Source organism: Agelaius tricolor, unplaced genomic scaffold (assembly GCF_023055355.1).
Source record: "Agelaius tricolor isolate 1412-34295 unplaced genomic scaffold, bAgeTri1.0.p SCAF_7, whole genome shotgun sequence".
In the NCBI taxonomy this organism is placed as follows: Eukaryota; Metazoa; Chordata; class Aves; order Passeriformes; family Icteridae; genus Agelaius; species Agelaius tricolor.
This window is the reverse complement of record NW_027269267.1, coordinates 30637582-30660753: the sequence shown is the minus strand read 5'-3', so window position 1 is coordinate 30660753 and position 23172 is coordinate 30637582. Positions and strand designations below refer to the sequence as shown.

The 23172-nt window shown below is 42.0% G+C and overlaps 1 protein-coding gene across 1 annotated transcript; it reads right to left on the bottom strand.

The window, feature by feature from the left end:
• Nucleotides 1-1954: 1954 nt before the first annotated feature.
• On the bottom strand, nt 1955-22086 carry CREG2 (cellular repressor of E1A stimulated genes 2). Its single transcript, XM_071430788.1, has 4 exons — nt 21682-22086; nt 19440-19609; nt 7339-7452; nt 1955-5582 (listed from the first exon to the last, which is right to left on the bottom strand). Exons 1-4 carry the CDS (start codon nt 22084-22086, stop codon nt 5435-5437), a joined length of 837 nt encoding a protein of 278 aa, XP_071286889.1. The 3' UTR covers nt 1955-5434.
• Between the last annotated feature and the right edge of the window lie 1086 nt (nt 22087-23172).

Here is a 23172-nt window from a genome sequence, read left to right as displayed (position 1 = left end):
GGTGCCCGTGCTGAGGGAAATGAACATTCATTCCAGAGCCATGAAAAATGGTGACAGGGTCTGTACCGTGCCTGGAGGAAAAAGTACAATTAACGTATTAAGGTACCGAATAGACATGATCATTCTATGGACTTGTTTTCCCTTAAATAGAAGTATTTGACATACACCTCTACTTGAATAAACACAGAGTCTCCCCTGTTTTTTTTCATGGAACATATCTGTAGCTTTTCCCTGCTTTTAAAACGAATCACTTGTTCCCACCAGCTACCAGCCTTTTTTGAATGGTTGTTTTCCTTCAGAAGACAACAGTTGTGTGCTCCTGCACTGTTACCTATGTTGTCGAACAACACTGTCAAACTTTGTTGATGTCCTTCCTAATCATGATTATATGTTGTGGGTGCTGACACAGGCAGAGCCTAATAGAGCCTGGAATAGTTTGTGCAGAAGATATCATTGGGAAAAGCCATGAGCTTGATGAACTGCCCTATTCTGTGTCAGCATCAAGGCCAATATGTTCCCATTTCTGTTCCAGATGCAGTGTTTCAACCAACAAACAAACAAATACCTTCAAACCCAAAGTATTCCTTGAAGCTACTCTCCAGCTTCTCCCAAAATAAGACTTGTCAGTGTTAGGATCTTCTCCAAAGGCACTGAGCATAGTGACAAGAAGATTAAAGTAGCAAAATCAAGAAGACACACAAGACTGAGCAGACAAAGTAATGTGGAACGGGTTGTGGAGAACTTGGAAGCTGAGGGAAGAAGATAGAAAAATTAGAGTTAATGTAAAAAGGGAAAAGAGGAGAAGGAAACAGGAGCATCTAGAAAGATGTTAGATGGGAGAGGGCATGTGGAGGTGGTAGCAGTGAAAAGGCAGGTAAAAGGTGAGCTTTTTTGAAGGATGACAAGCAACACAATTTGGAAGAAGCACAAATTCAGTATTTAGCAAAAAGAAGATTAAAATCTCAAAGTGCTTCAGTGATTCCAAAAATGTTCAAATTAGGGTTTGGTTGGGTTTTGTTGATTTTTTGTTTTGTTTTGATTTTTGTTTGGTTTTGTTTGGTTGTTTTTTGTAAGTAAATTAAAGACACATAGTTTAGTCAGAATAGACATCACTCCAGAAATGGGATAAATGTAAAAACAGTAAGTAAAAAGGAAGAAACCAGCTGCAGGAAGTGTTCTTTTAAAAATACAGATTACTGGAAATAAGAAGCTGGTGTTGACTGACCCCTGTTTGTGCACAGTAGGGAACAGTGGTCACAGTTCTTACAGTAAATGCAGTCCAACCAGTGGCAAGAGAAAGAATTGAAGTGTAAATAGGGAACACAGGCTGTTATTTGATCCAAACATAGGCTTCTATTCTATTCTATTCTATTCTATTCTATTCTATTCTATTCTATTCTATTCTATTCTATTCTTTATTGGATATGAATTTTAGTATGAGAGCTTGAATTTTGTTGAAAGGAGATGGTGTGGGAAAACAAGATGAGAAGGAAAATTGTCAGACTTGGCTTAAGAAAACGCATCAGAAGAAAGTGGAGAGAACAAGCTGTAACAAGAACTTGTAAGAGCTAGGCTGGCAAAGGAAGAAATAGCACTGAGGAAACTTCCAAAACACTATTAATGCACACCGAAGAGATGAGTGCTCAGTTCCTACATGCAAAAAAGAAGAGTGAACTTTAAGAGTGACATTTAACTGCTACAGTGAAAGCAAAGAACACAATAAATGAGAAGATGAAGGAATGATAAAAGGTGCTTGACTAGACTTTTCTCCCCAGACAAAAGGCAAATTGGAGTCTCAATTCCCACAAATATTTTGAGAGAAATTAACTTGGTCCAGGAAAACTCAGGGAGAAAAAACCAAAACAGATGTTCAGATCAGACAGAAATTGTAATGATTGTTTGCACAATGTGGGTTACTCTGGCAAATGCTATACTGAAGAATATCCTTATACAGTTTCTGCTTTGAAATTTGTTTTATTTACGTTTCTTCATGGCCATTTTGTTAACAACTTTCAATATTTTTAGAAATCAAAGTACATTGCAAATTGCAATACACATCCAGAAATGAGACAGGTTGCATTTCAACCACTGAAGTGATGAAAATTTCATCAGAAACAGCATTCTTTGATTAAATAAGAACAGCAGTTCAAAATAGCTGTGCCTAAATCCTGTACCAGAATTTCTTTTGCCCAAATTAGCAAGAAGTGAGAACTCAACTTTTCAACTTCATTTTTCTTTTTTCAAGTATACAGAAATTACTAAATACATCTTTTAAATATTCCAATACCACAGGTAAAATTTTAACCATGTTGCACAGCCTTTTTTGGGGGGGGGAGCTACAGAAATAAGGAAAATACAGAACACATGGAAATTACACATCAGCTAGTTGAAATGCTTAATAAATACAGAAGAGCTTATCAAGACTTTAAAAAATACTTGTTTGATCCAATAATTAAAGCTCAATAAATAAATGGCATTTTTGATATTGACTTGAACTGAAGCAAAATCAGACTCTACAGTCTTAAGGTAGTTTTTATTGTGGTATTTGAGATAAAACTCTGAGTTAAAAGCTTCAATAAACATCACTTACTACGTGATGACCAATATTACTTGAGACATTTGTCTGTTTGAAGAAAAGTTAAAACTAGCCTATAAATAATAATATAAAGCTCAAATAAGCAAACTACTGTCACTTCCCTTTTTTTTTTTTGGTCTGGAAAATTCCACTCAAAAGCTGCAGGTCATATTTTTGATGAATTTCTATGAATTTCTACAGACTTTCAAGGACTCACATGGTAGTTATTCCTTGGGTTAAAGAAGCATGAAATGAGAACAGGTGATATAAGACAGTATTTCTTCATGAGGCCCCTTTTGTCACATTACATGTCACAAGCATTTCATTTTTAAGGTTCTGTCAAGAGCCTCACAGCAGGTCCATACAGAAAATCATCGTGATGAATGCATCATTTTACAATACAGAAGCGACTCCAATTAATCTGTGTGTGCAGGGAGGCAGCCTGTAACAAGTACTGTGTGGTAAATTCAAAACCTTTCTTAGTACACACTGACTTCTTAAACTATTAGAGCTCTTCTAACCTTCTTGACACAACCCCTTACTGCTTCAAGGCTTGTTAGTAAGGTAATGGTTAGGACACAGGACCATGTCACTGTTGCCAGGGGATATGAATGTGAAATTGAGAGTATAGTAACAGTAGCACTTCTAAAATTCTTCCTCTCTTCTTCAGCTTGTTTAAACATTAAGATTGTACTCTGGATTTGCTTAATCTCTGTGTATTTAGGAGTGGGGGGCAGAATGGGGTTTTCAGGTTTCTCTGGGAATAGTAGTGAACTGGGATAAGGAAATGTGTAATTATACTTTTACAGGAATGTTACACCTGTGAAATTCTCTTACAAGGACTGGTATTCTTCCTGTTGAACGCAGTTTTAAAATCCCATTAATCCTAATGGACAAAGTCATCAAATCCATAGTGGACAAAGATCTCCATGGCAAAATTATAGGAATCAAGGAGGATTTCACTTGATGGTATTCTATAAATCTGTATAGAACAGGCCATCTTGCTTCAGTATTACACAATACAAGATTAAGGGGCAAACTCAAATGTGAAAATGCAGCTCATCTGCCAAGAAAAAAAAAAAAGGAAATAGATTCAGGCAGGACACTTCCTCCTTTTGTGTAATTACCTCTGCAAAAGATCTGCATGGCTAACAAAGTCTCTGGCAATGAGACAAGAATAAAAAAAGCTTAATGAGTGTCTAAACAAGGTTTCCCCCCTCATTTGCCTTGGCTTCTTACAGAATATCAGAATAGTAGCGATACCTGGGGGGCTGGGACTCGCCCTAGGGCTAAGTTGGGCACTCTGGGGCCTCTTGCAGTTACACCAGCATGGTCCCCAGCTGTTCTGGGAATGACTGTCTCTCTCTCCATGCCCGAGCCAAAATAAGCTCAGCTACACTTAATTGGCTTCCAGCTGATCATTGCTCATGCGGCTGCCTCTGAGCTCTGCCCAGGGATTAACCTGTACAAGCTCAGGGCACTCACCCAGGCTCCTCCCCAGCCTAGATGTGGTGCAGGTTGATGACCAGAGCTCAGGTGCTTTCCCAAGGATGCTGGAAGACCTTTCCCACAGGCATATAAACCCCATCTCAATGTGTCTCCTTCTTAATGTAACAGAGAGAGCAGCCATATAATTTTCAAACTGTGTGGTGACTTGGCTGGTTAGCCATGGGAATTTTCTTTCTGTGATACCCTTAAGAACTGCAGAATAAGTTTACCAGGAGGACATCTAGAGAAAGAGCTGACAGTGATTAAAATACCTTTGAACTCTTTTAGTATTACCACATAAGAAGCCTTCACATAATGTGTTTGCAACAAAGTTTTCACTTTCCACACCAAGAAAAGCAGTTTTCATGACCTGAAATACCTACCAAGTTTAGGCTTCTTTAAAAAATAAATGCATGAACGAGCCCTTTAAATCTTGATGAGGAAAAAGAGTTAAGGGACAGACTCCACCCCTCAGTGAGTTAGTGAGGGCTTACAAAAAATCAGTTGCACATGCCAGTTAAAAATAAAGCAGTGGCTGGAGCAGGGAGGCAAAAAAGAATTGGGACTACAGGCTATTAAAAATACTTTCCCTGTCTCAACAGGAACAGGCTAGCTGAGAACATTTACTTAAGTGCTTCTTAGGAGAATGTTTATACTTGTATTGAGATAATCCTTGGGGGGCTGATTTGATTTTGGCCTTTAATGTGTTTAACCAGCTTTGTGTCAGAGACAAGTTATATGGAGCTGTGTTTTTGAACTGATTGCATTTTTTCTGCTAAAGAGAGACGTTTTACTCAATTTCCAAGTGAAACATCAAATTATCTAATTAGGGAAAAGCACACATAGAAAAGAGAAGTTAGCAAATGAGGACAGCTTTAGCAAATAATTTGTTTTTAAACTTAAATACCTAAATTTGCAGCTATTAAGTTTCTCTTATAGTACTTACAAATCAAGAGAGACCAAGCAGCAGTAATACCTCCACAATACATAGAGGGTTCTGAGTAGGCAATTTGCATTTTCTGCAATTCAGAACATTATATTTAGCACAAAGTGTAATTTCCCTGTGGGTGCACAGCAATAGAAGTCAAAACAAACAGATACAAAGCGTTTTAAAAACAGCATTTCAGATGACGCATTGCCTGCTTGAAATGACAAGTCTGTACATTGCAGGGTAGGGCTAATATCCACCTCTCCTTTATAATTTGAAAGTCTGTGTTGATTTATTTTCACTCCACTCCATGTGAGACAGGGCTATTTTGAAGCCTTTTGGGAGAGGAAGAAAAATATCACTGTAAAGAAACCATCTAGCATGAAATTTTAAAAGTGTTTGGAAAGGAAACTCAGGAGATTTTTATCTCAAAGCCCATTCAATCATCCTTTATTTGGAACCGCTTTTAAATACTCTTCTACTGCAATGGGAGAAACTTCTCCATACCAGCTTTGAAGCCAGATGTGTTCAATGTTCATTTTCATGAAGAACCACTCATAGCTACGAGGCCATTTTCTTACCACTGGGTGCCTGGAGGGACAAAGAAAAGCAAAAAAAAATTAGAAGATGTGCCAAAGCATATGCATAGTCTGCTTTTTTCTTCAGCTTGGTGTGCTCAGCCAGAGTGAAACCTGAGATATGAGAACACCACCATTCATCTTTTTGGCCCTTCCTTGCTGTAAGCTTAATGATCTTCCTCACCCCAGTCAGGGGAGAACTGCCACACAGGCAGCCAGCAATCGCCACCTTCCCCCACTGCAGAACACTATCTCTAAAGATAGATGTTGTTTGGTCTCTGAGTAAGTGAAAAATAGTTAGAGAAGACTCTTTGAATGTATATCAGGGTTGTGCTTGTATCTGTTTAAAGGAAACAGCATCCTGAAAATACTACATCTTTGGTAGCAATTGTGATAGAGGAAGGGCTAATAAAACTGGCCAGAGCATTGTCTCTGCAAGCTGTCATCTCTGACAGCCTTCTCATCCTGTATTTTTCTTTCATTTCTCTGGTCTCCCTTACAGCTAGGTCAGACAGATTCTCACTGACTGGGTGCAGATGTCTGCTCCCCAAACCCCAGCAAGTGTAGCTGTGGGAAGCTCAGCAGTCATGCACAGAGTGGATACCACAGTTCAAGTCAGTGTTCACAGGAACATGGGTGGGAAGTGCTGCAAGTCTGGGCAGGGTTGGCTCACTGCCCTCTGCTCCTACAGAGGACCCTGCAGCAGAGGTGCTTGGTTTGGCAACCTCTTGGTTTCCCTCTCATTGGGAAAATGGTGTTTCCTACCATTTTCTGAGTTGTCCTTTTGAGCACCTATGATTCTGGGGTTGGTAAGTGGCATCAGATGCTGCTGGCACTGGATGTGCCCCAACAGCCCTCACTTTATCATTCTGACTCTTCCACCCTGACAGCAGAGCATCCTCTGCTGAGGCACTGGTAGACTCTGGATCACATGGAAATCTAATTCCTGTGAAGTTTGTAAAGAAGGCTTGTGTGTCAATATGGCTCCATCTGTTCATGGTCCCATTTTTGCTACTGGTGGCACACACTGACAGAGTCCCACCCTGACCCCGTCCTGTAGGTCAGAAGGAATATCATCTCTGGGCTGTTTTGGATCCAGGCTCATCCCAGTTTCCCAGCAGTATTTGATTGACCAGGCAAGGTGCACCTGGAGGACAATCCTTGGCAGCCTGTGTGGGAGGTGTGTGCTCCAGTTAAGGTTTAGGCTTTTCACGCCTGTAATTCTGGAAACCCACTGAAAGGCATGGGGGCACACCCTGTGTGTGTGCTACACATCTGGGTTGTGCTTGCATCTGTTCAAAGGAGACTGTTCAGTCAGTACTATGGCTTTGAAGCAGCTGGAATGTTAGGAGATGTAATTAAACTTGTAAGCTCCACCCTGAAAATGTTTGTAAACCCAAAGGCAGCAGACCTCTGCTCTGTCTCTGAGTCCACTACCTGCCATAAAGTGGGGTAGAATCATTAAAAATAACAAATACACCATGGAATTATGGAATCTCTCCTTGGAACCAGGTGACATATCTTCATAATCCCCAGATTATAAACCGTGTGCTTTACCAGAGTCCAACACTAACTGCATTTCCATATTTCATTTCCTCAAGAGTTAAAAGGTCTGTCATCCCAAGCCACACAGAAGCCAGCATGATTCATGGCCCCAAAGCAAAGGTCAGGCTTGTTATTTCTCAGTTTTTCTGTATCAAACGGCCACATTTGTGTATTTGTCTCAAACCCATGGGTTGCGCTCTTCTACGTGCATGTTAGATACAGACCTGGAAAACATCGCTTGCTTGGCAAATTCTACTTCCTCTGGAGGCACCGTGACCATCTGTCCTGTGAGAGTCAGCCTGGTGCACCTTGGATCCTCTGGATCAATCACGTTTTTTCTGTGCACAGAGAAAATTGCTCATGAGTAATAGCTTGCTTGCTTTCTTAAGGGCTTTTGGAGAAGTGTGGACTCCTGCTCACATATAAAAAGCTTTGTCAAGCCTTGTGGGTCTTCTCTACTCCTAGCTATACTGTTTGGTGGAGGGGGGAAGTCTGGAAGGAACACTCGACTGACACATAGCTCTGCTGTAGATAGCAGATTAAGATTAATCTTAATTTATGCTTACAAAAATTGGATTAGTATATATTGGATTGTAAAAAAATGTGAAAATAGCAGTATTCCCAGGCAGATGTACAGACCTATATTCAGGATTCTGAGAAGTAGTAAAATGGTTAATCTGTGTCTATGCCTACAGAAAAGAGTATGAATATGTGTATCTGTATGTAAAACATAAGGTCTTTTCATTGTGCTTATCCTAGAAAATCAATCCTTGTTCATTTTTTACCCCTTTTTCACGTGCTTTACACCAAATAGAAAAGTTCTCCAATTGTCTTCAGACCAAGCCAGGGAAGGTACTTGTTACATTTTGGCTCTTTGTATATAGTAATAATAAATCACTCCCATTAGTAACTGCAGTGCAATTGCTGACTCTGGCATATACAATACAAGGATATAAATAATAAGTAAATCTACCAATTGCAAAAAAAAAAAAAAAAAAAATAGTATATGAAATGACTGCAAAGGCTTGATCCTGGCAAATACTGAGCAGCCCAAAGTCCTGTTGCCAGCAGTTTGAGACTGCTTAGTGTCTCAAGGAACCATGTTCCCATGTCAGCCCAAGAAACTACATAAGGGAATGAAAGCTGCTTTTCTTCTTCACTGTGTTTTAATCACAGTAAATTACATCTCACCCATGTACAATTTTACTTAAAGATCTTGGCTTGAGCCCTTTAGCCTTAAGTGTGTGCAATCTGCAATGGCTTCATTTTTGGTTATATTTCTTAATGCGTGTCTAGTGTATGCAGGAAACATATGGGCATCCTCCTGCAGCTAATTTAACACCTGCAGATTCTCCACAGATGGTTATGAGAGACTGTGTAGCTCACTAGATAAAATAGCTGCTTTTCTAAAGAGGGTCATGAACAGAGATATGTAAGGAAGTACAGGAGGCTGATTGATACTTGACTATGTCCGGTAAACACTTGCCACTGTCTGCAGCCTGACCCCCAAAGTGCCATTTGCAGTCACATCATCTCAGGGACACTATTTCAGTGACATGTTCAGTCTGGAGCAGCAGTTGTCTGAAGGGGATTTTACAACTTTTGGACAAATTCCACTTGTTTTTCTCTCCCATGCTTACAGATGGGAGGAAGGGTCAAGGCCAAAGATCAGGCTCAAACTTTCTGTCCACATCAACTTATAATGGTCTAATTTTCTCTAGTAAAATCTTTTAAGTTATAAAAGTGGTGTTCTGAGTACTCAAAAATCTGCATTCCCTGCCCAGGCACATGGGTTTATTTCTATCAGTGTGTATGCAGAGTACAAATTTGTCTACATGATCACCTTGGTACACCACAGATCCTCAGCACTGACTCCTAGTGCCTGCTGAAGATGTCACTTCATGTCTGGGTTCCAGCGTCCTGAAAGTGCTCTGTCCCTAAGGAACACAGCTCCATGCCCCAGGGACACCCATAGCTCCTGGGATTCCCTAAGGAACACAGCTCCATGCCCCAGGGACACCCATAGCTCTTGGGATTCCCTAAGGATCACAGCTCCATGCCCCAGGGACACCTGTATCTCCTGGGATTTCTTTTGTATGGGCTTTGGGTGTTGTGTGGCTGCCCAGCATCCATGGCCCTGTGAGATGCTCACCCACCAAAACACAAATAAATTAAGGCAAATACAGTGAATACAGCTGAAAAGAAAGGAGCCAATCCCATATGCAGAGGGTGTCAGCTGAGGGTCTGTGTGTCCAGCAGCCAGGGCAGTGCACATTCACAGTCTTGCCCTGGATGGTGAAGTGTTCAAGTCTATTTGAAGCAATCTCCTGATCTATTGTTATCTTTTATGCTTAATCCTAATACTATTTCCAAAGCCCTCTGCATATGTTTATGTATTCAGAAATTGAGTTCAGAAAATTGCTTTATATATTGAATAATAATCCAAATATTTCCGGGTGGGACGTGCCTGGGCTCGTCTGGCCCTTGCTGCTGGGCCAAAGGCGGCAGCTGTGGTGTTTCACCTCAGAGATACCTTTGGCTGGCTGGATGCTGCAGCTGGGCACTCAGAACAAATCCAGCCACAGTAGAAACTCAGTTTACCTCTGGTGGAAAAGGTTCAGGCGACGGTGAAGAGAAAAAAGAGAGGATTCTATCGTGGAGTTTTAATGCAGAGTTTTATTCCAGGATGACAGACCTCGTAACAGCTCCCAATAGAATCTCGACTGCATGGTCCCATCTCCTTTTGAGCCCGGGGACAGGGGGACAGGGGGAGGGGAAGGGAGAGGTTGGCACACCTGGGGGGTTGGGACAGGTGAAACAGGAAATGGCATCACACTGCAACAGCTTTAAAACAACTGTGCATTTGAATATATGATACAATTTCCTCCACAGCCAAACAGTATCATAAAACAACTGAAGAGCCAGGAAAAGCAGGAATATTTGCAGGTGTCTTTCTTGCACACAGCTCCTAGGTAATATGTGGTTAATTACTTTAAGAGAGGATTTTGAAAGATATTGTTATAAAAAGATGTCTGTGTTTCACAGAGCAGATTGAGGTGATAGATTTTGAATGTGATCAGGAGCAGTGAGAAGTTTTGGTCTGAGCTTCTCACATTACAATTATTTGGTGTTTTTGTGCAAGTCCATGTTTATTCTGAAAGCATAGTATTTGATTTTGAGTAGGCAATAGAGCTGATGTAGCTGTGGTTAAGCAGTGAACCCTGCCTGCCTTTGCTGAGAAAGTTTTGCCTAATAGGAGTAGTGTCTGATGTGACTCTTCCACAATTGACATGAAAACCTGCTCTCCACATATTTGGCTGACAACAAAGCCCACACACTGTGCATCCATAGCTTGAATAGGTTTTATTATGTTTTGATTTTTTTCCCCCCTGGCTTCTTCTGTTTACAGTTTTCTGTACGTTCTCATGAAGCAGGGTGCTACACTGATTGACACACATAATACTATCTTCCCAGTAAAAATTATTCAAACTGAATTTTGCATATTGGAATAATATCCTGGAGGGTCAGTTTGTTTTTTTCTCAATTATTTGTTGTGATCGTTTTAGGTGAAGTTTTGGAAGAGCTGAACAGGGCAATGATACATCTGAGTTCAGCACACTGTTATTACTTTCTTGGTTTTGCCTTCAGTTCTGCCTCTTATCATAGGTTTTTTGTTTCAGGAAATCTTGGAACCTTGTATTCTAATCTGACATTAGCATTAGTATTTTCTTTTTCAAAGAAATCCTTCATATTCTGAAGTGAATCTGCTTCTGCATTTCTTTTTTTGGCATAGTATTCTCTAATGATGTTTGATTACTTTTATACTTCTTAAACCATCAAAACCCACTAAACTTACAGCTACCATTTTTAAATGTGAATGGGTGCTCAGTTTTCAGTGTTGTTGCCAGTGCAACTAATACAAATGCAGGATTTGCTTCCTTGGAGCAAGGTGATATAGTCAGGGATTTATGTCATATTTTTACTAATGATAATAAAGGGATATTTACTTAAACATTCCTTACTTGCATTTGTAGAGGTCAAACCATGCATTCACTAGACATTTCTTGCCTCTGTACAAATACATATTCAGCTCTCAGTCCCTGAGTTCCTCTCATCTTTGCTGGCACCAGAACAAGTAGGTGCAGAGGAGCAGCTTTATGTAATGTTTGTGTGCTGCTGACTGGGTGTGAGGGGGAGGCAGAGTCAGGGGTAGAGATGGTGACACTCTTGCGCTGTTGAGGAAACCCAAGGTGGTTTCTCAGGTGGTTTGTCTTTATCAGAATCAAGACCTCTGTCTCCATAGAGAGGACTTCATGAATGCCGTGGTAAAATTTGAACTGAGGGGAAGGAAAGCAGGTAACTGTGAAACAAAACCAAGCAATAGAGAACACATTTTTTTCATACTTATTTCAAATACATAGGCTTTGTTGCAGAAAATTAGGAAGGCCAGATTAAAATGGAAGAAGATTCAGTTTATGCATTATATAAGAAAACAGTGCATTAAGAGATATCATCTGAATTATTCATCTGATCTGTGAAGACAGAAGAATTGATTGTTCCTGTTCCTCTGCTTACAGTGAGCAAAGTAGGTATGCAGAGTTTGACCCAGTCCAGGGAGTTTTCTTCCAACTGTGTGAGATGATATCACCTACAAAGGTGCCAGCTTTACTGAGCTTAAGGAGAGGCCTGCATCCAAGTAAAAAGTATTTCCCAACAGAAATGCAATGCTGCAAAGCACACTGCTAATGACCGTGTCCCACTTATTTTACTATGTAACACTTCCGCAATTTCTGGGCCCTGGTTCAAGAGTGGTTCAGAGTAAAGAGTGCCACCTACTCATTAAATTGTTTACTACACTAGCCATCTCTTGGAGTTTAATTAGAAGGTTTTTATGCAGCAACTATCCAAGTCTCGGTGTTATGAACCTATACTTCAAGCTGCTGTGGTTATATTGGCACATAAGATAATGATGGGACTTGGTTAGGATTCCCTTTCACAGCTGAGATCTCTGCTTTGACTGATGGTGGTCTGTCTCCTGGTTTCTGACCAAAGTATCCCTGAGTATTATCTTCATTCTCAGCCTCTGCAATCCATTAGTGAGGTGACACTGATCTGCCACAGATCAACAGGAAAAGCAAATTAAGAGTTTGGAAGGCACTTGGGAAGGAAAGCCATGTACTCCCAAGAAGGAACTGGTAGGAGAAAGGCAGGAGGGTTCAGTACTGTTCCAGTCTGGGTGTGGAAGCAGCGGTCTATGCAGAGGAATCCTTCTCTTTTTCTTCTTCCCCAGACTCCTTTTCCCACAAAGGAGCTGACATCCTTCTCCTCCTGAGGAAACAAGACCTTCCATCCTCCCTGGGAGGATACACATATGTCCCCTGAACACATTTCTCACTGCCATGTGAGAAATCACTGCTCTTATGCCTCTACTTCTTCCGAGTTGAAGAGAAGTTGGGAAAGAGCTTTCTCCTATTGCAGAAAATAAGACACAGAGAGCCAAGAAGAAAGCCCCAGAGAACAAATTCCCTACATTTTTTTTCTACTTTAAAGCACACAGCTCCTGAGTGGCATAAGGGCAATGACTGCTTCCACACATTCTAAGCTCTCCTATAATGGTAGCAGTCATGAAAACCCATGTAATTAGGAGATGGGGATTGGCTGCTGACACAGCTCATCCCTGTCACCTCCCATGGATGCAAGGTAGGTGACTCTGTCACACCCTGCACAGAGCTCCTCTTCAAACTGGGCACAAGGTGAAAAGGCAGTTATTTTCTGCTATATAAAATGCATCATGGGATTTTTGTCCCCTAAAATTTACAAAAAGGAAGGGAGGGAATGCTCAGTCCTAAGAGAATTAGTGTAAAGTGCATATAATTTTGATTCAGAAATGTGATTAATTTTGAAAAGTAAGTTACTCTTCTCATTCATTTCATTTGTTCACCACTAACTACCAGTCTCTGAAGCAGAAAGAATGTATTGGTGCTGCTAATCTGCCTGGCATGAACGTCAAACAAAATCTCTACTGAAAGCAATTTCATAATCTGAAAAGCTGTTGCTGGCCTTCAACCAGATATGGCTAGGCAGATCTGCCCTGCTCTGATTTTCACAAGAATGTCTTTATCAGCCCTGTTTGGGAGCCAGCAAAGGTAGTTAGAACATCTTTGCTTTTGGAAGAAGTCTTCTGTTCTGAATCTGAAGCCAAGCCAGGGAGCTAAAGTGTATTGGTGTAGTGGCTATTCTATTCATCTAAGTGAGCCTGTGCTCCTAGTATATGTGTTTTAATATGTTAATGTGTTTAATATGTTAATGTTAATAATAGTTAATGTGTTTTAAATAATTTCATTCTTTCTAGAAGATAATCCTTTGTAAAATGTTTTACTTACAATGTGTTATGTGAAGCCAGTCTGTTTGCCTCTCTCCACTGACAAAAACATCTGCATTTCTTCAGCTGAACTCTGTGTTTCAGACAGGAAGCTTTTATATAGTTTAACCATAGACAATTCATGCAGAAAAAAAAGAATCACAGCATCAACTATTTCTGTAAACAGAATCAGAGAAACACTATTTCACTAGAAAAGGGATTTTAGGAAGTTGGTTATTTAAGAATACAGGGAAAATAGTAATTTAGAGCTGTATTGTGTGTATTGGGTCATGATGATAGTAGGTTTCATGTTTGACTTTCTAATTTGGTACGTGCATTTTTAAATTTTTTTAAATACAAATTTTTTTAAGTACAGATTTTTCAGGAACAACTACTGACATAATTATTTGCATATGACTAAAAAGGGCCAATATAAATACCAGAACTAGAAATATATCTATGCCACAGAATCAGGAGGTGGATCTCAAAAAATAATGGATGTTTGAATTCAGCCTTTGTCTTCTTCATGAGTAATTTCTCATTGTGTGAAGGTACAGTACCAGATTTCTTTGTTATATTAATCCTCGTATTAACAACAGTGACTCTACAAAGTAGTTATATGTTGAGTGGCCATATGACATCTCAAAGGTTGTGCCTTCCACCCATGGCAGCCTTATTGTCCCTCAGGATTGCCCAGGGAATGAAGCTGGATGTTTGTGTGTGCTGCCAATCCATCACACAGCAGGAACCCAGACCCACAAAATTCCTCTTCTCTTCCCATGGCTTGGTGGCTCAGCACTTCCTGCCAACGTTTTCCATGCAGCATTTAGGAAACCTACAGAGTCAGCTTATGTCCACTGAAGACATCTGCCTGATCATGCCAATCTGCTACCTCCAGCACCAGATGAGCATGGTGGGTAAAATGGCTCTGATGGAGATCATAAATCAGGAGGGGAATCCGAATTCATGAAAATCACTCATGGTCTGCAGTGTGGATTTGAAACATCATCTTCAACTAATAGCAGGAAAAAACCAAAGGTAGACTGACTCCAAAGCTTGCTGCTTTTCCCTTGTATGAAAAGCAGCTCATGGCAGCCATGTAACTGCTGCTTCTCTAAGAAAGCTGCAGTGTGTCCCTGTGAATGTGCTGAACCTGATGTCAAGGAGGTGACACACGTTTAAAATTAATTGCCTGTTTTCCAGGCTGCAGCTGTAATGAGGCAGACTGAGGAGCTTACTTGGAAAGAGGAATCCTCTGAGCAGCCTGTGTGTTGTGAAATGTGTTTAGAACAATAGCTGCTCTATGCTTTAATGTCGGGCTTGGTCTTGCTCCCTCTGAAAGCTGCAAGAATGGAACTCAATCTTTTCAGCTTGTCAGTGGCATAGACATACCAGTCTATTTATAGCCCTGAACCATTTAATTTTTCTTGCCTCTATTATCCATTTATCAGCCTTCAGATAAAATTCTGTGTAGTTACTAACAAATGCTGTCTCTATCCTGGCCATCAGAGCCTTCTCAGAGAGGGGCAGCCCATCTCCCTCTGGGAAATGGTAATCTCTAGGTCAGAGATGAGGAATCCAAACTGTTGCTGCAATACTAAAATGTCTTGCAATTAGTGACTAGTCAGATGCATTGCAGCTCTCTTTCTTTCACTATTAAATGTTATTTTTCTTATTAGTTTAGGGTTTTCAAATTTTCTCTCTAGCTGATTAAATATTGAGGCTGGAGCACCATAAAGGCCAGTCTGTATTCCTCACATCCTTGAAAGGGAAAATATTCACTGTCAGGGTTTGGAACTTGAGTCTGTTCTGAAACAAAACAAATGAAATTTGCTACTAAATAAATTTAATATCAAATTGGTGTACAGAAGTCACTTGAAACTCATTAGGTACACAAAGACATCGAAATGTCAGCTATGTTTTCTTTTTAAAGGCCAGATATTTCTTTTGCATGCAATAGGTCAGAAGCATTTTTCAGGAGAGTGCCAAATACTCCCAGGAGCATTGGCTACAGGCACTGATCAGCTTTCACATTTATTTTGATTCTTGCAACTCAGAGTAGATTAATAATGGAATTCTAATGAAGTTCCACATGAAAACAAGCTGCAAATGCATTGCTGGTATGCAAGGACATGAACTTTCTCACACAGAATATTACTAATTTAGCTATTTTACATAATTATTTTGAAACCAAAACAATTAATGATGCACTTGAAGAGAACATCTGACAAGAATGACACTTTCCTTTGCCAAGAAGACCTCACAGATACCATTTTAATACTAGCAGGACCTGAGGTCTCACAGAGGGAAAGGTCTTGCCTCTCATATAGAGCTAGTAAAGAAGACTTTTGCTGCACCAAACTTGAGCCATCACATGCAGCTCTGCACTGAGGATGCTGTGTGCTGTTTGCATGGCACAGCCTGTCTATCTCAGCTGGTCAAGTGCACACTGAAGCTGGGGACAGGCCACCCCAAGCCCTGGCAGTAGGGCCTGGACACCTCACTGTTTTCTTCAGTGTCGCACTGCCCACAGAGGCCCTTGAGTGGGTAACAGTTGGGTGCTGGGCTGGGCTGCCATTTCAGATGGTGCTGCTTTCAAATGCAAATATCACTCGTGGTTTCCTAGTTTAATACATACATTAATTTCTGACCCTGGTTATAGGGAAAGGGAAGAGAAGAAAGGTGAAGTCCATTGCCTATACCCTTCCTTGCTGAGAGACAGCCTTAAAGCTTGCTCACATTTTCATACCATCAAAAACAAAAACTGTAGCTCATGTAAAGACACAGCTTTTCATTGTCTGTATTGCTTGTCTTTGCACTAATGCAAGCCAACATCTATTCCAGATGAGAACTTCAGAAATAATGAAAAAGAAACTGGAGGTAAAATAAATAATGCATGGAACAGTGATCAAACTCTGAACCTGTGTACTCAATTCAGTAGTAAGCTCAATTTTTGGAGTATGATTACCTGCTAAAGTGAGAATATTCTATTTTCCACCACCTTCTCTTTTCCTTTCACCTCTTCTTTGTTCTTCTCTGGCTCTTGAGGAGCTGATTCAAGTCACTAAGACAGTAGAAATCTCATCCAGAAAAAAAAACCCAAGAGGTTTCCACTGGGTTACTGAGCAAAAATAGGCCCACCATATGGTCAGCTGGAGGGTGGGGATGGGATTCCAAGGCCAGGAACAGTACTGGCCACAGGATGAAAAGAAGAAAGATCAGCAAAAAAACTTATTCTTACTGTCAGGATAATTTTCTTCACATTTATGTTTTCAGCTCAGGCTGAGGCAAAGCCCAGAAGTGATGGGGGCAGGGTAGCACATGACTGGTGGTAGGGAGGGAGAGTAGGGATGTGGCAAATGGTAATTAGTTTGGACTAAGCTTTTTTGGAAATCCAGGTTTAGCTTCTTGGCCCAGAGAGCTCTTCTCAACAGAGAGCACAGTCTCAGGCTGCAGAGGGGATGGGAGAGTCAGGTGACAGAATCCAGGTTTCCCTGGCTGCAAAAGAAGCAGCAGCAAATATCTGGCATACTGATCAAAAGAATAGGGATTTGGAAATTAATAGTGATGTAATAAAAAGACATCGAATAAATATCCTCAAAGGTTTGTGGTGTATAGGGATTTCATATTTCTGTAATATCACGCAGCATTTCTCTTTTGTTGTGAATTGGCACTTCCCAAACAGGTAAATAGGGCAGTGATGTTGCTAAGCCATAAGAGGCAAAGACTTTCAAGAGTGGCTGTTTAAAGTTAGGGATCAAAGGCCACACTTAAGTGCCTAAGTGGGTGTGTGGTTTTCAGAAGTGCTCAACATTACCACATCATCAATGGAAGCTGCTCTGAGTCTTGGGCCTCTGGAAATAGGGCATTAGGTAGTAGGACATAGGACTTAAAATACACTTTTAAGCACTTGGTCTGGATAGTAAGTTAACAATTAGACTGAATGAAAAAGCTCAGAAAGCAGGAATAAGTGCCATTAAACCTGCAGTGAAAGAACGGATATGTTTATTTTCTAAATTATTAATCCAAAATATTTAATGAAAATATTTAAGCAATAAGCAGAATCATTCCAGTGTTAACTTCACTACTTCACTGACCTCCTCAAGCATTCAAGACTGAATTACCTTAACAAATGTTGGTGATAGAAGTCTCCTATTAGGTGTTTGACATTGTAAGAGAAAGCCATGATTTCTATTCCTTGTGAACAGGATGTCAGCCTGAAATTACTTGTACTGTTTTGGACTAAGAAACCTTTCATTTTTCCACCATATAACTTTCTAGAAAACAATATATTCTGAACCCAAATACAGATAAGTGTAACAGTAATGTTTTATATTTGCCATTCCCTGCTTTTCCCAGGGTTCTCCTCAGCTAGCAGGCTTGAGAGGTGGGATGATACTCAAGGCAATCCTCAGCTGGGGAAATCTAGTCTTAAGATAAAACCTCTCCTTCCCCAAAGATGACCTTAAGGTGGAATAAAAACTGTTAATGCTATTTCTTTCTGAAGGAGTCTGTTCTTACCAGTTCTCTCTCTCTCTCCTTGGAATGTCAGCTAAGACCTGCTTTGGTAACAGAGTTCTGTCTGACACAATTTCAGTGTCATGTACCTCCTCACGTAAAGAGGCCTTTGTAAATAACACTTCACACAAGGCTGACCCAGCCAAGTTTGCCACATGATTGACTGTAAACAAACATATGGTAGAGATATGTCTTTTTCAAGGAGACAAAAATGGAAGGGGAAATTGAATCATCTTTGAGGTTTCATAGATACATTTTACACATGTAAAGCTTTGGGGATCTGAAGTTATTCATTATATGCAAAGAATGGAATAGAGCTGTTGGAGCAAGTCCAGAGGAGGCCATGAAGATGATCACAGGGTTGGAGCACCTCTCCTACAAAGACAGGCTGAGCAGTTGGGGTTGTTCAGCCTGGAGAAGGCTCCAGGGAGACCTTATAAGCAAACTTCCAGTAGCTTAAGGGAGCCTGCAAGGAAGCTGGGGAGGGACTTCTCACAAGGGCATGTAGGGATAATGGATTTGAACTAAAAGAGAGTAGGTTTTGGTTAGATGCTAGGAAATAATTCTTTGCGGTGAGGGTGATGAGACCCTGGAGCAGGTTGTCCAGAGAAGCTTTGGATGCTCCATCCTGGGAAGTGCTCAAGGCCAGGCTGGATGCCTATAGTGGAAACTGTCCCTGTCTATGGCAGGGGGTTGGATTTAGAATCTTAGATGGCCCTTAAGGTTTCTTCCAACACAAACCATTCTGTGATTCTATGACATGATTAAGAAGTCAATCACCGCTGTCTCTGGAGAGAAGCACTGGGGATTGGATGTAGATTGGTAAACCTCAGACATGGATTTCTCTATATGGGGGGTCATTTACTGACTGTTCGTGATATACAAGGTGTAAGAAAATTGCAAAGATATCACATTCCATCATATTCTCTGAAGAGGTGGAAATCAGACAGAGTGTCATGGGCCTGAGCATATAATTTGTGAGCTGAGAGCCTGAGATCCTCTTACAGAACCCAGAGAGCTGGAGCCCTGTCAAGGCATTTAGCAGGGCCTCCAGAGCAGAGTTCAGCAGAGTGAAGATGTGAATTGGATAGCCTCTAAAACTCTGTGGATTTTATTGGCTAGATAACTATAGACTATTATAGGATCCTGAACACCTAGATTTTATGTAGGCACGTCCAAGAAGAGATTAAATTTAGGTATGTCAATGTTCAAGCTGAAAGCCACTCCAGCTGTTGATGCTACAATATACTTCTGTGACACCTCTGCTTTTCTCTACTATGCTTTACCAGGGGAATTTACTGGGAAAAAAATCCAAAAAACCCCCAACCAATGTAGCTGATTGTGAGAGTCAAAAATAAATGCAGGGCATTGAAGATGGGGACCCAGCATTCTGCTCTGAGGTCTCTGTTCTCACTGAAGGTGGTAGAAGGCAGATAAAACTGTTACCTGCAGAAATTTCCATCTGCCTCTGGAAGGGTCAGAGAAGCCATGGGATTCTTGAGAAGGTCTGTCACAGTGTTATCCTTTGGTGTCACATAAAAGAAAGGGATTCCAGTGCTGTTATTGATGGGACCATCGCTGAGAAGTAAACAGTTCCCATAGGGCATACCTTGGATCTGCAAAATCCAAATAAACAACTGGTTACCTCTTTGCACATAGACAGTTCTCAAGGGGGGGATTCCCTCAAGGGCTCTAGCAGAGAGGACAGCCAGCCCCATTGCTCCCACTTTCTGCTATCATCATGAGAGCATTTCTTCTAAATTAGATCTATCATACTTCTATGAAAACAGATCTCTCTTCTATTTCTTCTCTCTAGTCCTGTCCATGACACTATCAGGAACATTTTCTCTTACACTAAGCTTAAAGGAACTACCAAATTAAAAATGTCTAAGTGCATGAATTTCTTTTTTTGCTGCCATTGATGCCAGAAAATTTTAATTCTAAACCACTGCTGGTATCTTTCCTTAAACCCAAAAGGATATAGAGCATAATTTAGCCTGCTTTTTACTCTAATAGTGCCTCCTCTTTTGGTTTTGACTTGCAATGTGATTGCATCGGTTTGCAAAAACAAGAAAGCATTTGAGTTAGAGTTGTGTTTGAAGTCAAACTGGACATCAGCTCAGCTTCCTGGGCAGAAACATCAAGTCCCTGATGGGGGGGTGTCTCAACTACCAAGCCAGCCAAAGTAACATCTCCTCTCATGACAGAGAGGGGACACTAAGGAGCCAAGTTTTCAAAAATATTTTCTCCCATACACTGCCCTTATGTACACACAGTGGTTATAATGCATGCAAAAATGTCCTTGCCCAGTAGTGACACTCATTAATATGCTTCAGAATGACATATACTCCTCCTATGCTTTTCATCCCATTGTAAATAGCAATGACAGGTATTCAGTTAATTGCTCCTTTTTTTCATGTGTTCAGATATTTTTTCCTCATGGTCTATTAAATGTTAAACAGTAAAATTATCTGTCAATACATTAAATCTTTTATAACAAAATCAAATTAAATATGAATAGTTAATCAGAAAACCCTGGATGATGTTGTTACCTGGTAGCATGCTTTCTGATTTTTAATGTTTATATGCCTTTAAAATTTTAATGCTTATAGTCCTTATAAATGGTCTTTGTTGGCTTCCCTTAGAAATAATGCTTTAATGATATTACATAACTTAGAAAATACAAATCCTTGTTTATTATTAAGAGTTACAATTTTAAAAAAAGGCTCTCAGTAATATTGCAGGATGTGTTCCCATTGCTTAAAATACTCAGTCTGTCATGCAAGGTTAATGTTACTCTGGATTCTCAAAAATAATTGTGATCACAGGCAGCATAGTTCAGCATTCAAAGCAGCAAACACCACCCTCAAAATTTCAAATTTTATTATGAATCAGATTTTTCTGTATTACTTCTGTGCTCTGTCTGGAGTCAGATAACTGCAGACTATCTTATGGCTATAATTCCACTGAGGGTTTCTGGTGAGAGCATAAACCAAGTTACGATCATATGGCTTAATAGGATTTCCAAAAACTGATGTAGAATTACAGGCCTCTTCTGTCTGCCTACAAATTAATTTAGTAGTATCTTTTTGTCAATCTGTTACTTTGTATTTCACAATAACATTAACTGCCACTAACTCCGCCAAGCTTCCAGAAGACTTACGTGCTTCTAAATTTTTTTCAAAATCATGAGCTAATTAATCTGTGAATACTTTCAACAGAAAGTTAAGAATGTATTTTTTTTATTATTATTATTTCTCTTTTTTTCCCCTTTTGTCTGAGTGGTACTGGATGTGGGGTCTCATCCGAACGTTTCACTTTAAAAAAGGAAATATTTTAAAGCTGGAGAAAAGAATGACCCCAATAGCAGCCCAGCTATTTTGTTTATTGTTCCTGACAGAGAAATCCTCCTTTAAGCTGGTATAGCTGGACGGACGGGCAGATTTTGTGGTAGCCCAGCAGGCTCTTCTCCTTCTCCTCCTCATCCTCCTGAAACAGCCCCTTTCCAAACCCTGCGATGCGGCTCTGCTTTCTGGCCTTGAGATTTTACTATTTTAGATGTCTCTCTGGTGCGGTTTTTAGCGTGCATCCTCCCTCCCTGAGCTCCGAGCACGATTTCTCCTCCGCAGTTTGCGCCGCTCCGTGGTCGGGCGGGTACCGCGTGCCGCGGCCGCTGCGGGCTCCGTACCTTTCCTCGGGCGGCCCGCGTCGCCACGAAGCCCCAGGTGTTGTGTCGGGCGAGGAAGCGGGCGGTCCCGGCCCGTCCCGGAGCCGCGCCGCCCTCCCGCCGGTAGGAGAACATCCTGGAGGGGGCGGCCCCCTGCCCCTGCCCCGGCCGCCGCGCCGCCGGCCCCGCGCCCAGCGCCGCATCCTCGCGGTACGCCGAGGCCGGGTAGCTCTGCTTCCACAGGCCGCCCGCCTCCTCCAGCAGCGCGGGCAGCGCCTCCTCCGTGGAGGAGCTGTGCAGCTCGTCCGCCGCCGCCCCCGCCTCGGGCAGCGGCCACGACACGGAGCTGACCACCACGTACCCCCCCGCGCCGCCGCACAGCAGCGCCGGCAGCAGCCAGCACGGCCACGGCCGCCGCGCCGACATCTTCTGCGGCAGCGCCCGCAGCGCCGCTCCCGCCGCGCCCTCCCGCGGCCGCCGCCGCCTCCCGCAGCGCCTCCGCCCCGCGCACGGCAGCTCCCGATCGCCCCGCAGCGCCTCCTCCCCGCGCACGGCAGCTCCCGATGGCCCCGCAGCGCCTCCGCCCCGCGCACGGCAGCTCCCGATGGCCCCGCAGCGCCTCCGCCCCGCGCACGGCAGCTCCCGATGGCCCCGCAGCGCCTCCGCCCCGCGCACGGCAGCTCCCGATGGCCCCGCAGTCGCGTCACGCCTCGGTGTCCTGCCCCCAGCCCGGGCCGTGCCGCTCTGGGGCCCTGGCGGGTCCCAGCCCACGCGGAGCTCCCTGCGGGGTAACCCTGCCTTTGTCCCTTGCGGGGCTCCTGGGAGAGCGCTGGAGCCCCTGGTTCAGGTGCACGGTCCAGCAGGTATCTCACGTATTAGGTTCTTTACACGCACCACAAAGCCGAGAAGAGGGAGTTGTCCGGGCAGAGGCGGCGCGACCTCTCCGTTTATTAAAGAAAAGACTATCCACGAGGGAGAATGTCCGTGTGAACATTCCCGTTGCAAGGAAAGCTTCGTTTGGGCACTGTGGTCAAGTCACAGCAAGACCCCAAGTCCGAGGTGGCAGGCAGCATTGGTTTGGTGCTTGCAAGGATGCGGTTTTGATATGCAAATTCAGGGAGCTGCTATTAAACGTCTTCCAGGCAAGGTTTTAATTAGGCAAAGATTTGCATGTATATGAGTTTATATCAATAGCCCAATTTAATAAAGGCACATGTGCGTACAGTTCCTTTCTTGGCAGTAGACCTCGTCAATATGGCAATGCAAGGCTGTAATTCTTTAAAACATATGCTTGTAAACTTCCATTGCATTCATGAAAATTATTTCAGAAACACAGGAGACAGGGAAGAATGAATCTCTCAGAAGCCTTTGCCTGTCAGAAGGTTCTCAGGTACATCTTGCTTTTTCATATCTGTGAAGAATAGATGATCAGTCTACTGATACAACTTCTGCCTAATTGTGCCCTGAGAACAGGTGTCTAATCTAGAATCTAAACTCTTATAAATAAAAGTG